This window comes from Anser cygnoides, chromosome 27, assembly GCF_040182565.1.
Source record: "Anser cygnoides isolate HZ-2024a breed goose chromosome 27, Taihu_goose_T2T_genome, whole genome shotgun sequence".
Taxonomy (NCBI): Eukaryota; Metazoa; Chordata; class Aves; order Anseriformes; family Anatidae; genus Anser; species Anser cygnoides.
This window is the reverse complement of record NC_089899.1, coordinates 2,267,672-2,283,762: the sequence shown is the minus strand read 5'-3', so window position 1 is coordinate 2,283,762 and position 16,091 is coordinate 2,267,672. Positions and strand designations below refer to the sequence as shown.

Below are 16,091 nucleotides of genomic sequence, written 5' to 3'. Positions count from 1 at the left end.
GATAGCTGGGTTTTTCTTCAGAGAACTAGCAGTGAGTTTTTGACTGCAGGAAACAACAACACAAAACAACAGTCAGGCAACCCCAGACGTAAATCAGATAAACTCTAAACTTTGAGATTGAAAGTCAGTAGGTGTGGTGTATGGTTCAGTTTTGTTGATGGTTGGTTGTTTTTTACTTAAAAAAATGTTTTGGTACAGTTTCTCGTATTTTTGTCAGTTGGTAAATATTTAATAACTAGTCTTTACTGCTACTTCCACCTAACTGCATATAAGGGATACGACTGTATGTTGATATTGGCAGTAGTTCTGAAATCCTGATGCTACTGGCATATATCGATATATTTGTTTGTAGAAGGTATTGTCTTCTTACACAGTGCTCTGAGTGCTGCAAGAGCGAACAGATTGCATTTCTAGATTGAGGTTTGGCGGCTTTCTTCTCTGGACTTGGACTTTTTACTGGGTTGTGCCAAAGCATTATTCTCTGGTTGCTCTGCTGAAAGAATGAAGTCATTCTGTAATATGTGGTATTTTTCAACAATATGTAGATAACTTTAAACAAGCATTTTAAAGGGAAGGAAATTGCCAAGCATACAAACTCCATATGTAAACATAGTGTTGAGGTCTCTGTTTTGTAACTTATGACAGAAGTGTCTATCCAGGCTAACTTAGAGTAAATAGTTAACATTGTTTTCTTACGCCGTTTCTCCAAATGAGCTTAATCCTTGAATGACCCATTTCCTGTATCTCTTGCAGCATGAGAGCCCTCGGGAAGGGGTAGAGGGGTCTCTATATCTTTTAAAGAAAGGCCTTATTGTTTGTGGAGAGTGGTATTTCAGTTCTGTAATGTGGCGTGCACACTGAGCAGTCTGTTATTAGATTTAATTTTACCTACTTAAAAAAATCTATTATCGTCATAGAACAGTAAGAGAGGCGTTCTTTGTCTTTTGTTAAATGTAAAACTTATTTCACTTAATTTTCTGAGTTTTTTAACATTATTAGCCTATCTTTAACTCCTTTGGTGGTCATTTACAGCAGTAAGAAAAGCTGATGTTTTGGTTCCATATTTTGATGAGAAGCTTGTTCTGTCAAGCATTTTCTGCATTATCATTTCTGCAGAAGAGCTTCATATTTTCTTGTCAAAGAGAGCTCCAAATTCTCTGAACCTGAAAAATGTACATTGATTGCTTCCTTAGCAAAGTTCTGGTGTTGATATTGTATAGGGCTTAACGGCCTGTCTTGAAACTTCATCTGACAGTGAAATTTGGAAGTGCTGAAAATTCATATTAAATGTAATTTCTTATAATACAAGAGCTATGAAAGAGACATACTGGAGGAATGCAAGCCTGTCTACGGTTTTAAATGGAACTGTGTAGATGTCATTTCTGACTCCAAGTTTGTAGACTACTGATTGCTGGAAAGACGTAATAGGGGAGGGAACATTCTTTCACTGTTTGGATTTTTAAGTAGTTCTACCCTAAACATCCGCTGTTGAGTGACTTGCTTAGGTAGATCTTTGATCTGACCCAGTACGCCTGCTGTTCTGGTCTTGTTTATAAATTTTCCTAATTTTTGTTTTTTGCTGTTTGAGCTAACAAACTCAACTTGCCATAGCTGTTTAAGGATGTCTTTTAAGCACTTAGACCATGGTATGTTAAAGGTCAGGGTACTGTACTGATGAGGGAATTTTCTTGAGCTACACAGGAGGAATATAAGAGTGAAGGGATCACTTGGCACAATATTGACTATACTGATAATGTGGCCTGCATTCACTTAATCAGCAAGAAGCCCACTGGTCTCTTCTATCTTCTGGATGAAGAAAGCAAGTAAGCAACAAACATCTTCTGGGGTAAAATTACATGTATATATATAATGTATATGTGGAAGGGAAGAAGGAAGGGCTGTGGAAGGGAACAGAAACATAGCACTTCTTTGTTTTAAAAAAAAAAAAAAAAAAGGAATTTTGGGGGAAGCAAAGGGTCATCTTATGGCTGGGATCTACACTCCTTTGTTTTTAAGAATTCCAATATGGTAGTGATACAAACTGATGCTAAAATTGAACCTTGGCTTAGGAAGATTTGGAAATCTAAGATTCAAACCAGATGTGTAAGCAGCAACTAAAATTTAGAAGTCTTGATAAATGCTTTCCACAAGGATCAATAGGTGTTCTTCAGTTTGTCATCTTGCACATCAATAAATGTAACTGTATTTAGAGAAAAATAGCTGACTTTCTGTTTTGTTTTCCTAGTTTTCCACATGCCACCAACCAAACTCTACTTGCAAAATTCAAACAGCAGCACGAGGAGAACAAGTTTTTTGTTGGAACCCCAGTAATGGAACCTGCTTTTATTATTCGACACTTTGCCGGGAAAGTTAAATACCAGATAAAAGTAGGTGACGGATCTGATGGCCACAAAGAAAAATACTCCTTGCCTTTATGACACTTTTGTCAGGGTGTAGAAAGTTTGTTGGGAATAGGCTGAATCAGATGTTTCATCAGGTATATTTTAGATACTTCCCCCGCTCAGACTCGAGGATAATGCTCACTACGGTGAAAAATATTTAGAATAATTACTCTGAGTTACGATAAATATCCTGGGTCAAAACACAGTTCTGGGTGGTGTCTGTGTAACTGCTTTCCTGAGAGCTTGTGGTTCAATCTTCCTGTTCTGCAGGATTTCAGAGAGAAAAATATGGATTATATGAGACCAGATATTGTTGCTTTACTACGAAGCAGTGACAGCGCTTATGTTCGGGAGCTGATAGGAATGGATCCGGTAGCTGTGTTCCGTTGGGCTGTTCTGCGGGCAGTTATTCGAGCAATGGCCGTCTTTGCAGAAGCTGGACGCCAGAGAGCTCAGAAGACTGCAGGTATGATATGAATCATTGTGGAAATACTTTTCAAATACTTTCAAATAGATTTGTGCTTGTTGACAGAACTAGTTGACTGCAAAACGTTCCAGGTGCAATCTTGGTTTGATACTAGAGACAAAACTAGTTTGTGAAAATGACTTAACCTGTACACAATAAAGAGGTTGTCACTTTTTATCTGAGATCATTCGGACTTCCTCTCCAGTTAGTGCACCATTGCCAACAGGCTGTGCCAAGTTTGTAGTCCTATTTGTAAAAGTTTGGGAACATATTACAGGTTCTAGTGTGCCTGGTGGTCTTATCAGTGTTTTTGATCTTCATTGATCTTCTCAGACTTCCGTAAAATTTCAAATGAGTATTCAAGATGAAATACTAATTTTGAAAAGCCTTTCTGAGCAGCTGCAGTTTACTTGATAGTAGTAGGGAGTTTGAGAAACCAAGTGGTCTGTCTAGCTTGGTAGCTGAAGTAATAGAGGAAAAGTCCAGACAGTTGGATAGATACTTAGCTTGTTATAACTGGTGGGTTATTTTTGTCTATTATGCCTCTCTCTTTGTCAATGTTCAATGTGATTATTTCATAACAGGAGTGGTGCGCCAAGGACCCCGAGTTCCCCTTGGAGAACTCCAGAGATCAAATACACCAGTAGAAAAAGTTTACCGGTGAGAAACATGCACTTAACCTGTATCAGGGAAAAGACTTGAATTGCTGAGTCACGTTTTGGTATATGAAATGTCAACTTGATCTGTTTGCAAGGATAGCAGGTCTTATTTCTTCTGTCTTGTTTTGTTTGACCTTTTTAATTGTATCAAAACAATACCCTGGCTTACTTTTTGTAAGACCCAGTACTACCAAACATTGGTGGTGCAGCCTCAGTCCTGTTGACCACGGGGTTTTTGAGTTCTGTCTGTATTTTGTGTATGTTGCTTTTAGCATTGTGCATTCCTCTGCAGCCACTCTGTCACTGAAGAATTCGTAGGAGCACTCATGGTTTTTGCAGGCTTAGACTTTATTAGGAGGCAGGGCAAGTCCTACAGCAGTGGGCTCCGCACATTGTTCTGTATAGGCATATATGCCCTTCTGTTGAATATTTAGGTTTTATACGTGTTCCTTTTGCAGCTGCTCAATGCTTGATTTCTCATTTGATTGTTCTGAGGATTTCGATATAAATGCTTTTGAAGACATCATTTCTTTTTATGAAAACAAGAAGTAAGTAGAAATAGGCCTGGGCTTAAAGGCCAGGGAGGCACATTCCTGGACAGAGTAACTTTCTGAGCATGCTCTGTGTAAAAGTGAAGACACATCAAGTAATGACTTCATGGTACTTCCTAATTAATTCATCCTACACAGCCTCTGTCACTTGAGGCAGCCAAGAACTAAAGATGCAATTCAGGCTTGGTCACAGTTTAATGTATCTGTTTCCTTGCAATATCTTAAACAAAATCTTGATATTCTAAAAATGTTCAGAGATATCAGGGGAAACAAGCAACCGTCTCTGAGACTGTTGTCACTGCCTCTTTGAGCAGCTCAGAAAGGTGATAGCATTTAACAGTCAAAAGTGACTCTTATGCTTCTGTTATTTTTGGTTTGTGCCTCTCTGGAGAGTAAAGAAGGTAAGTTCAGTGCCAAGACTCAACACTCCACAAGCATGGTGCATGCTTAATTAAAATAACGGAATCAGCCACAAATTAGGAACCATCCCAGGCTTACTTTGAAAAGCTAAACGTGTAAATAAGTTTGAAATGAATATTAAAAAAAAAAATCATTATAATTAAATTTCAAATGTTCTGTAGTGGCTAGTTTCTAACTTGCTTTTCTCATGGGACTCTGCTTATGCAGCCTCATTTTAGTAGTCAAATATACACATAAATATTTAGTGCTTGTTTATAGAGAAGCCTGGATCTGTCTACCTGAAAAGGCTTCTTAGCTTAGGTCCTTTGCACATTAAGTACATTTGGTTAGATTCTCCTATGTGTATTCAGAATTGATGACTTAAGAATTTACATGGAAAGGTAGAATTAGAAAGTAACTTAATATGTGACCCTGGTAACTGAATTTTAGGGCGCTAACAAAGTAGAAAGTGCTGACTTGACATCATAATCATTCATGTTTAGGAAAAAGTAGTCTGGGATTGACCTGCTGCTGTTTGGAGCACACTTGGTGATGGGATCTCTTGTTTTTTAACTCCTGTTTTCTCCTTCATGGCCATATGTCTTTGTTTGCTATCTTTCTTTTGCTGTGAATCGTTTTAGAGACATGCATGAACAAATCATCGCAAGTATTAAAGGACTTCCATGGCAGGGAGATGATCCCTGTAAGCTGCTTCGGTCACTCAATCGACTTCAACACCGCTCCCACTTCATGTGAGTTCTGGTGCTCTAGGTGTTGCTTTGAAAATGCAACAATAACCAAGCAGTTATTCCAGCCCATATACTTGTCCCAAGCTTGTCTTCTGCAAAAATGAAACAACGATTAAGAACAAAATAATTTCTTCTAAAAATATAAAGACTACAGAGTATGCTTTGTTGCTTCCTTTGCATAAACTGACAGTTAAGCCTGCTGACAGTTAGGTAGCACAAGTTTGCTGTGAAACTTCTGACAATGAAACCTCTCAAGCTAAATCTAATCGTTTCCTGAAATTCAGAATGTCAGTGCTATGCATGTTCCTGAGTTAAGACTCTTTACCTGTGTGCAGCTATGCTTGTGTGAGAAAATCAGTCTGCGGTCTGTTGTATAATAAGTAAATGTAAACGAGTTGGCTACTTTAAAAAGGGTTTAAAGGAAGACCCAGGGAACTACAGGCCAGTCAGTCTCACCTCTGTGCCTGGCAAGATCATGGGGCAGATCCTCTTGAAAACTTTGCTAAGGCACATGTGAAATAAGGAGGTGATGGGTGACAGCCAACACGGCTTCAATAAGTGCAAATTTTGTGCCAGACAAATCTGATGGCCTTCTACGATGGGGTTGCAGCATTCGTGGGTAGGGGAAGAGCAACTGGCATTACCTACTGGGACTTGTGCAAAGCATTTGACACTGTCCCCCATGATATCCTTGTCTCTAAATTAGAAAGACATGGATTTGATGGATGGACCACTCAGTGGGCAAGGAATTGGCTGGATGGTTTCACTCAGAGTTGCGGTCAATGGCTCATAGCCTTGTTGAATCTCATGAGGTTCACTTGGACAAAGTGCATGGTCCTGGCAATCCTAAGCACAAATACATATGTGTAAAACAAATATCTATGCAAAAGTACAGGCTTTAATAGCTTTAACTTCAGAGGCTGTTCACTCTTGAAAGCTTCCAATACTTAAAGTTTTAATTAAAAAATTAAAAACCTTGTTGAGAAGCAGTTTGCATTTCTTGCATTGATCACATTAGAGGCTCTGCATGAACGCACCCTGATGTTGTGCTCATTTTCTTCTATCCTTCATCTTGCCTCATAAATTGCACCAATTTATGGCTTGCTGGAATAACCAAAATCATGTGTATTTTTTCATAATGATCTTCGATGTTTTAACAGGAAAAGTAGAGGTATCAAACAAAAGCAGATCATTCCCAAGGTAAGGTTATTCCATAAACTGGTTTCTCACTTATTTTTTTTAAATGCTGTGAACTTTTGAATTTTGATTGACAGAACTCACTTAAGAAAATACTCTTTCGTGCTGTAGGGAAGTCTTATCATTTATCCTTTAAAACTTCAGTTTTCACAGTCAGAAGGGTACGTAAATGTTCACCTTTGTAAGATCTGAACAGAAGAAAATTGTGAATTGTCACTTGTTTGATTTTTTTTTTTGTCATAAATACGTAAAGCCATTTTTAATCAAGTCATGGAAGGCAAACTAACTACATAGCTCAGCTGATACTCTTGGGGCAATTAAAAAGTTTTGAGATGTTTTGGTGTGAAATAGTCCTGAAGTATAACATGTACGTTGTATGTGGAGCTAGGCAGTTTCATTCAGCAGTAAGCTTTATCTTATTTTAATGCAGACAGAAATATTTATACTTCAGTTAAGAGACTTATATTTTATGTTGATTATGAAATTTTTTTCTAGAACTTGTTGGATTCCAAATCTCTGAAGCTCATAGTAAGCATGACTCTACATGATCGAACTACAAAATCCCTCTTGCACTTGCACAAAAAGAAGAAACCCCCTAGCATAAGCGCGCAATTCCAGGTATGTGGCTGATGAGGTGGCACACACCTCTAGGTGCACTCTGACCTCATGAGAATAGACCTTCCTGGCAATCTAGGTCGATCTTGCTTGTAAAACCAAAATGTTTTTTTACTCTTAGGATTTGTTTGAAATAGGCTTTGTTACTTTAATAAAGTTAGATTGCAATTAAAGATTATCGTTACACTATGAAATGTGTTAGTTCTTTGTACAATTAGCCTCATATGCAGATCTAGTGCTACTGTAACAGAAGAGGCATACTCCACTTTTCATTATCCTGGAAAAGGTAAAAACAAGTGCATGAATCCTCTGTGGAGTATGGAAGAACTTCCAGATTGGATGAATTAGGATTTGTATAGCTATCGGACCTGAAAGAACCTTATTTCTGAGGAAGGAGCTGTATTGTTGTCAAGTGTGTATCAAAATGCTGACATATAGAGAAACAATACTTCTGAACGTTTCATTTCAGACTTCACTTAATAAATTACTGGAGACACTGGGGAAGGCTGAGCCGTTCTTCATCCGCTGTATCCGCTCCAATGCTGAGAAGGTAAGACTGCCGTAAGAATTGAGCTGACATGAGTGCTGTGCACTGAAGTCTTCTAGCCCTGTAATATCTCTCTTCTGACTTGTTCACTGTCATTTTGTATAAAGGTGAAAGGTGACCATTGTTTGTTGTTCCTACTGAACAGAAGTAGGCAATTTTTAGCTGTTGACTTCTGTTCTCTTTTCAGAAAGAGATGCTCTTTGATGAAAGCTTGGTGCTTCAACAGTTAAGGTACACTGGCATGCTTGAAACCGTGCGAATCAGAAGATCTGGCTACAGTGCCAAGTATACATTCCAGGTATGTGAGGAACTGGAAGTGGATTATGCTTTCAGAAATACTGGCTGCTGTTGGAAAAACATGCATTGACTCAGTCTTTTGTATCTATTCATGAGAAGCTTGGGGTGAACTGTAAAAATTCATTACAGTTTTGACAGAGCTACATGGTGACAAGTTGTAGTCTAAACTATTGTGTGAGTCATCTTCCAGTATGTTGTTCTATTGGTTTCATGAAGGAAAGTATTCCCAGTACTGCATTGCAAGTATAAGCAATCAGTGCTGCTCGTTGTCTCCATATGTGAATTAGTTTTCTATAGAATACTTTGTGCTTGTAGCTTTATAGATCACGTATAGGTGATCTTCATCTTTAGTTGGAGACTGCATGAAGCCTGCATTTTACAAGATGGGGAAAAAAAGCTCAGTTTGGAATGAAAAATAATTATTTTCATATCCCTGTAGCTCAGATTTCTTAGCTTAAATTTAGAAATCTAGCTGAAGCTCTAAACTTGTGAATTGACTTCTAACTCTGATCCTTTACTGCGTTTCACAGGAATTCATAGATCAGTTTCAGGTGCTACTTCCCAAAAATGCCAGAGCCTCTAAGGAAGACATTTTTGCTTATTTGAATAAACTACAACTGGATAAAAACTACTGTCAAATAGGGAAGACCAAGGTCTGTGAAACTTTCCATAATCAAATAAGAAACACTCATGTGCACTGTATTCAGTGCAGTTCATTTACAAGTGTTCTTTTCTGTGGTTCATATTTAAATTGTGTTTTCCTAACTGCTGTAAATGTTGACAGAGATGTTAGTAGCTATTATTTATTGTCCTTATTTTTGATGCCAACCTATCTTTCTACAATATAGTACAAGTCTGTATTTTAAGGATATTAGTTTTAGGAAATCATTACTATTAGTATTTGTCAACAAGGTCGATGTTTTCATTTTAGAAGGGTTCTCTGATTTGAATACTGCAAGCACGTGTTTATATTTTAAAGTCCTAACACTGAGATTTCTTTAAAAAAAAAAAAAGACTTTTGCAAGTGCTAATTGCTGTCAGCTGCTAAGGTTTGCTTCAGTAGTAAGTAATTCTCATTTTTTAGCTTGTAGAAATACACCTGAACTGTTTGTTGATGAGCTTTTCTTTAACTGAGCAGGTTTTTATGAAAGAGGCTGAACGGCAGATACTACAGGAAACACTACACAAAGAAGTGATCAGGAAAATCATTCTTCTTCAGAGCTGGCTCAGGATGGTTTTAGAAAGGAGACGCTTTCTCCGAACACGGCAAGCAGCAATTGTTTTACAGGTATCTTTGAGAATTGCCAATCTCTTTTTCCTAAAAAGAAACAAACTCCCCACCCCAAATAACACTCCCCACCTTGGTGTGCTCCTTCTTCACTTCAGAAATATCCCTTTTTAGGCTTGCTGGCGTTCCCGCTGTGTTAGGAGGGCACTGCAAAGGAATAATGCTGCTGTTTATATTCAGTCAGTATGGCGAAGATATAGGGAGCAAAAATGTTACCTTCAGCAGAAGAAGAGAATTTGTCTTGTGCAAGCTGTGGTGAGAGGGCATCTTCAGCGTAAGAGGTAAAGAAAGAGGAGCAGAATGACATGAAAACATGCGTATTAACCGCTTAGTTACTTGACTACATCTCCAAGTTCAGTTGCGTGTGATACTTGACTTGGTAATAACTGTCTAGTTGTTTACAACGTAATCCTGCTGTCAGTATCAAATGGCTAGTGGTGTGTGGAAACTGGTTAAGCCCTTAGTACATGAGAATTATTCCACTGAGCTGCATTGATGCATGCGAATGCTAATAACCAGTCCGCCATTGTGTCATACTGGGACTGTAAGTCTATTTGTACTGAGTCTGTAGTGGTTTTTAGGCTCTGTTTAAACTGGTGGGTATTTTTCTTGACCACTGTGCATTAAACTACATGTATTTTCATCTTAACAGATTTCAGAAAATGGCTATAGAAAAGCAAAAAGCTGAAGAAGAACAGAGAAAAATGCATGAAGCTCAAGACAGAGAGAATGATATGAACAAGGATGAGGGCGATGAACCAGCAACAGATCAATTGCCTGTGAAACATGAGTCAGAGCCGGATGAAGCTGTTGGGGGCAAAGACGAAGCTCCAAATGAGCAAGCTGAAAACCTAAGCTCATCTCAAAAAGCCACGTTACTTCAGAAGAACATGATAGAGGGCTCTGAGAAAGTAACAAACAGCCGGGAGAAACGTGAATTCCGCCGGCAGAGGGGGCTGGAACATAATGAGTTACAAAATAAGCATGTCCTGTTTACCTTCGATGGAGCAACTTTAACGTGCCATGAGGAACAAACCTCTTCTGAAGAGGCCCTGGAAACTGTTCCAGAGCCAAAAATATCCACAGAACAAGATGCTGTCCTTCAGGGAAGTAGTGTGGAAGAAGAGAGTCCAAATGAAGAAAAAGCCATTTCGGACACACCACCCTCAAGCGAGATAAAAGAAACTAGTTCTATTCCTGAGCAACCACCTGCATCAGAAGTAGAAAGAGTAGATAAGACAGTTGATAGAGTGGAAGCACAAGGGAACCAAAATAACCTGTTAAAGGGCAGCCAAAGCTGTCCTGAAAGGCCGACAAATCTTGCACTGAATCTTGAAAACACACTTTCTGCTACTGGGAGCTTTCAAACTCCAGCTGAAGGTTGGGCAGATAAAAACAAACGTCTTGCTCAGAAGGCAACCAAAGATCTGGATAGTCCTACTTCTTCCAATATCCAGAGATACGTGGATGATCCAGGGAAACTGAAGTACAAGAGAGAAAAGTGGAAAGGAAAGAGACAGTCTGATGCTGGTCAGAATGACATGCTGAGCCAGTCTTTGGATGGAAGAACACGTGCAGATCAGTCTCCTCAGGATCCGTTGGCGTAAGGACAGCTTCCAAGTTATTTTGACTTTTTCAGAAAACAGCTATCTGTAATATTTCAGAATAGATGGAGAACTCCTGATGATCCAGTACATCTGGCTATGTTATGGGAGAAAACAGCAATGAACAAGTGCTGCTTCATCTTGCCTTTAAGTCCCCTTTAAGTCTGTAGTTGAGTCTGTGTGGGTAGAATGTTTTCAGAAGCTAACAAAAGATACAGAGCCTGCCTTCACAAATTGAGATAGTCAGAGCTTCAGTTAAATTAATGTCTGGAGTTTATTTGTATGTCTATTTTGTCCACTAGAAACAAGGTTTTAGGGACCTGCAGTTTGCAAGCATGACCATTCTGTTATGACAGGAAATCTGACATGCTCTTTTTCTTTATTTTTGCATTTAAAAGTGAGTTGCAAGCATTTATAAGGGTTCTCTCTCAATTGTAACATTGTTGTAGGGTTATTTAAAATCTGATAAGTATTAACAGGCTACAGGCTTCAAAAAAACACGTTCTAAAGCTAATCTTGTAACATTGCAGAAAGAAGGGGACTTCATCTTCATTAAATGATCTCTTAACGTTGGCCCAGTCTGTTGCTATGAATCAGGTACTGTTGCCATTGTGCATACTTATGTTTAATTATCCTCATTTATGAAGTTTAAAGATCTGTGAATAATTGACTATAGTATGTTCTGTATGCCTTGATTCCTTTCAAGTTGATTTTTAGCTTGATATCTATGTAAAAGAATCTCACTAGTAAATAGACAATTTGAAAACTTAATTTTTAACAAGTAGACTCTTAAAGCATAAAATATGCTTGGATCTTGTTTTAGTAAGCTAATGTCTATTAACTAAAGTGTTTTATTTTGCAGAGGCAAACCTTTTTACCATTCTATTTTTTAAAACCACCTAAAGAATCTCTTTCAGTCATTTTGTAGTTTTTAGACTTTCTTCTTCTCTCTACTGTAGCTATCACCAGATACGATAGAAGAAGAAAAAGGCAACAAGAAATCTCCTTTGCAAAAGAAGCCCAGTGACCTCTTACCTACCACAGATTCAGCTGTTTCCACACAGCCAGCAAGTCAGCAAATAGATGCCAAGTATGTACTCTGTGTGTGACTATGGGCTGTCCTTAAGAAAATGAAAAAAGAGGCTTTCCCCCGGTACTTGAATTGTGCATCTCAAGAGCATGTCTGTGGAGAGATGTGTTGACATCAGCTACACGGGGGGCTCTGTTGCTGGCTGACTTGATCTTCATGTTGACATAAGTGTGATATCTGACACTGTTGAGGAACAGATTCTCTGCGTCTTGCATAACACTTGTCTTTGAACCAGTTCTTTTTAACTTAAGCAACATACAGACTCAGATCAAAGGTGTGGGCAGAGTACTGTTATCTCAACTTAGGAGTAAGACACCAGGGGAAAAGCTTAAGAACACAGTAAACACGTTTGCTGTTTCCTTGGCCTGCTCTCCCAGCTGCTCGCATTTTGCAACTCAGGGACTTCCTTGAGCCAGAAAAGGTGTCTTGGATTTATTGTGTCTATGTATGTTGAAAGTAGTGTTCTAGTAAACAACATAATGTCCAGATGTGCTTTCAGACTGTCTCTTCTACTGCTCAGCTTTTCTGAAGGTTGGCTTTAGAGTAAATATCCACAAGAGAAGTTATTTCTATCCTGAACATTACCTGTTGTGTTAAATGAGCCTTTTCTTGTAGCAGAGTTAGCTTCCATTCTGGATATGACAAGGTTGCATTTGCTTTATGTTCAGGTCTGCTTTCAAAAGTCCATTGCGTAGACTTTTGGGGAAAAAGCCAGACAAGAAAATTCCAAAGGAGTATCCTGATGTGATTGATGAAGGTGACGGACTCTCACTTACATCTTGTATCCTGTTTCCAGAAACAGGAGGATCACAGAAGGTTTCGGAAGGTGATTTTCTTTGACTTGATCCCCATCTTGCTAATATCTTTTCTGTAATCTTTTACGTGGGTACTGAGGAAACAAGTACCATAGAATTCAGTTCTCGTGCTTTAGAATACAAATCAATTTCTTTCTCAGCTTCTTCTGGACAGCCGAGTCGTCTCCAGGCAGGGGAACGCCATGTGAAGGAGAGTAGTAAAACAAAGAAGAACCGTACTATCAAGATCAGCAAGATCTCAAGTGTGTCTCAGAATTGGCGAGCTTCCATGGCCCGTGAGATTGCAAATGCCAATGAACTGAAACATCTTGATGAGTTCCTTCTAAACAAGGTAAAATGACTCAACTGTGATAAAATTCAGGTCTGCGCTCATCGTTTGTGTGGAATTTTAAAAACTACTTTTCTAGGTGCAAGGTTCTGTTATGATTTAAAGCAAAGGGGAATTGATTTGGTAGCTTGACTGAACTGAGTCTGTTTTAAGACTCTTCCTATTCCTTCCTTTGAGCCTTTGCATTTGTTATATTACAATAAATTCAGGTGATGTTTGTTAGTCCTTTGTTTGCAAACTTCCTTGTAAGGAAGTAGACAGAGTTCTTCAGAGCCTAACTCCTATTTTTGTGTCATCACAGTGCATTAGGAAACGATGCTTTAGATAATTGGAATGGTCATAAATGATTCAGTCTGGTAAATGAACCTTAACACTGTTTTGTTCTTGTTTTAATGAAACTTGATGCAGGTGTATTTGTGTTTTAGATAAATGACTTGCGCTCCCAGAAGTCTGGCGTTGAATGTTTGTTTTTTGAAGCCACAGAGAAATTCAGAGGAAATATCAAGACCATGTACTCTGCTCCTGTAAGTGGTTAATCTCAGTAAAGTGAAAAATTGATAGTTAATAAATTAGTCAAGGGTACTGTTTAAATGTTTTATCTACAGCTCTGTAACAAAGCAATTCTTAGCACAGAATTCAAAGCTGAATGTTAAACTTGAAAAAAAATGACAGTTCTGATGTAGTCTTAAGCAGACTGTTTAGTTTTCCTTTTGTTCATTCAGATGTAACTTATTTTTAGAATGCCTGGGTTTTGCTGTCCTCAGCCTCTTCAAGTTGCTGTATTTAATCACCAAAGAGAGTTGCCAACACCTTTTCCAATATTCTTCCAACTCAGCCTTGTCTCAACCAAGTAGTGCCCTTCTACAGTGTAGTAGGGAAGTATGCTAATTTGTTTCTGTCATGGGCTGTTATACTTTACTTTAATCATAAGCAGACTTTCTCACCTCTGAACCTGAACACTTAAAAATCTGTAACTGTATCAACAGTATCTGTAAGACTATTTTCTGAGTAATATTTTTTCTTCTCTAGAATGGGCAAATCCATGTTGGCTACAAGGATCTGGCGGAAAATTACCAGCTTCTAGTTACAAATCTGGCCAAAAAAAGGGAAGAGAAAGAAGTCAAGCTGGTTTTGAATCTTTTCCAATCCCTTCTGGATGAATTCATCAGAGGATATACAAAAAAAGAGGAATCTGAACAGCCCAAGGTATAAAACCCACTCTGCAACTGACTTGTGGGATGATTAAACAATGTTACTCTCCTTGGGTAAGGAACCCGTGTTACCTCAGAAAGCTTTTTGATGACATCATCCTTCATTATTTGGGAAATAATGTTTTCCATAAACAAATCATATGCATTACAGATTTTGAATGCTGATACGTTATTATGGAGTGGTTCATTATTTAACTTGTTCTTAATATTTTCAAAATCTTTAAATGTTTTTGCATTTTATTTGGTGAAAACTTAAGTGTTCTCTGAAGGTTTTGGAGGTGAAATTGCCTTGTCATCAGGCTGTGAGCTCAACTGACTTTCTAAAAATTCACAGTCAGCATGAGCTCAGGCAAGCCTCATACAAGTTGAAGCTGCAGTGTGGTGTCTAATGTCTGGAGGTGGAGTAGAATCTGGTAAACTGAATAGGGGAGAAAAGGGAATGAAATTTGTGGATTTCAAAGGCTAACATCAGTTCTGTACTTTAATGCAGCAAACCAAAGCCCAGAAGAAGAAACGAAAACAAGATCGTTCAGTAAGTACTTTTCTTTTTCGATGTTCTGAGTCCTCAGCTGTACTGGAAGAACACAGGAAACACTCCTGAAAGAGCTTGATAAGTTCTGTTTCACTTTGCAGTATAAATCACTTACCTCTTGTATGAAAGGATGACCCAATATAAAACTCTTAAAATTCTAAAAGTGTTCCCAAAAATCAAAGATCTTGCTTATGCAGGGATAGGTGGTACTCTGGCATCTTGATTGTCCATAGCATCTTTCTCAGTCACAGAACTGTTTAAAACTATCCGACTGCTAAAATATTAAAAACAAACTATAGCTAAAGCATTGTGCCGATGAACTTTAACAAAGGCAGTAGGTCAGTTATGAAATGACCCAGCAAACCCAACTACCTTAGGCTAGGATGAAATTTGGTTTCAAGGTCAAAGCCATCAGCTGTAATTGCAAAAAGAAAACTAGAAAATCTAGGATAGGGTATGTAGGTTTGGGTTTTTTTTGCTTTGTTTTAAATTAAAAAAAAATGGGGGGGAAGGAAGCAGGGATGAAGTCCATTAGTTTCTCCCTATCTCCCACCAGATTGAAGAACATAATGGCCACGTATTCACAAACTACCAAGTGAGCATTCGGCAGTCATGTGAACACTGCTCATCCTACATCTGGCCCATGGAAAAGGCATGTCTCTGCAGTGGTAAGTGAAAAAAACTCATTCTTATCACATGCTTTACAAAATCACCAGTCTCAAGTTGCACCAGGGGAGGTTTAGATTAGATATTGGGAAGAATTTCTTCAGAGAGGGTGGTCAAGCATTAGAACAGGCTGTCCTGAGAAGTGGTGGAGTCCCTGTCTCCAGAGGTATATAGGAGAGGTGTGGGCATGGAACTAAGGGACCTGGTTTAGTTATTGGACTCAGTAGGTTGGGTTGATGGCTGGACTTGATGATCCTGAAGGTTTTTTCCGACCTAAATAATTCTATGAAAACACAGTTTCCTTATAACTTTGGCCAGTACAAATTGAATCTTACTGAGCAGTATGTGCAGGTTATATAGTAAGAGAATAAGACAAGGTACCTAGCATTATAACATGATTTGGAATGTTTGTAACAATTGTTACTCTCTGCAGTTTGCAAGTTGATTTGTCACAAGAAGTGCATGTCCAAAATCCAGAGCAGCTGTACATCCTGTGGAAAAAAGGTAAGAACTATAGATCCGGAGTGCCATACCATGACACCGCAGGTGATGCATGCAAAATACTGTCTTTTTTGCCCAGCAAATAAAGAGCAGATGTCCAGAAACTGAATAAACTTTTCTTAAATGGTTAAGTTCCTTTCTATGTTTGCATATAGTCAAAGCCAGGCCCAGTAG

General features: G+C 38.5%; 1 protein-coding gene across 12 annotated transcripts in view; it reads left to right on the top strand.

Moving 5' to 3' along the window:
• Positions 1–16,091, top strand: part of MYO9B (myosin IXB) — a 46,100-nt gene that overhangs the window by 23,543 nt on the left and 6,466 nt on the right. For 7 of the 12 annotated variants that reach the window (XM_048077622.2, XM_048077617.2, XM_048077621.2 and 4 more), the window contains 23 exons: positions 1,702–1,823; positions 2,246–2,387; positions 2,673–2,868; positions 3,453–3,528; positions 3,986–4,075; positions 5,119–5,229; positions 6,387–6,426; positions 6,919–7,041; positions 7,508–7,588; positions 7,773–7,883; positions 8,413–8,535; positions 9,021–9,170; positions 9,285–9,451; positions 9,823–10,773; positions 11,305–11,371; positions 11,734–11,864; positions 12,533–12,690; positions 12,820–13,010; positions 13,433–13,531; positions 14,037–14,213; positions 14,709–14,750; positions 15,307–15,418; positions 15,850–15,920. In XM_048077622.2, coding sequence (XP_047933579.2) covers positions 1,702–1,823; positions 2,246–2,387; positions 2,673–2,868; positions 3,453–3,528; positions 3,986–4,075; positions 5,119–5,229; positions 6,387–6,426; positions 6,919–7,041; positions 7,508–7,588; positions 7,773–7,883; positions 8,413–8,535; positions 9,021–9,170; positions 9,285–9,451; positions 9,823–10,773; positions 11,305–11,371; positions 11,734–11,864; positions 12,533–12,690; positions 12,820–13,010; positions 13,433–13,531; positions 14,037–14,213; positions 14,709–14,750; positions 15,307–15,418; positions 15,850–15,920 — 3,531 coding nt within the window. The remainder of the gene's footprint in view (positions 1–1,701; positions 1,824–2,245; positions 2,388–2,672; positions 2,869–3,452; positions 3,529–3,985; positions 4,076–5,118; positions 5,230–6,386; positions 6,427–6,918; positions 7,042–7,507; positions 7,589–7,772; positions 7,884–8,412; positions 8,536–9,020; positions 9,171–9,284; positions 9,452–9,822; positions 10,774–11,304; positions 11,372–11,733; positions 11,865–12,532; positions 12,691–12,819; positions 13,011–13,432; positions 13,532–14,036; positions 14,214–14,708; positions 14,751–15,306; positions 15,419–15,849; positions 15,921–16,091) is intronic. The other 5 variants (XM_048077625.2, XM_048077623.2, XM_048077630.2 and 2 more) reach the window with 3 other exon arrangements.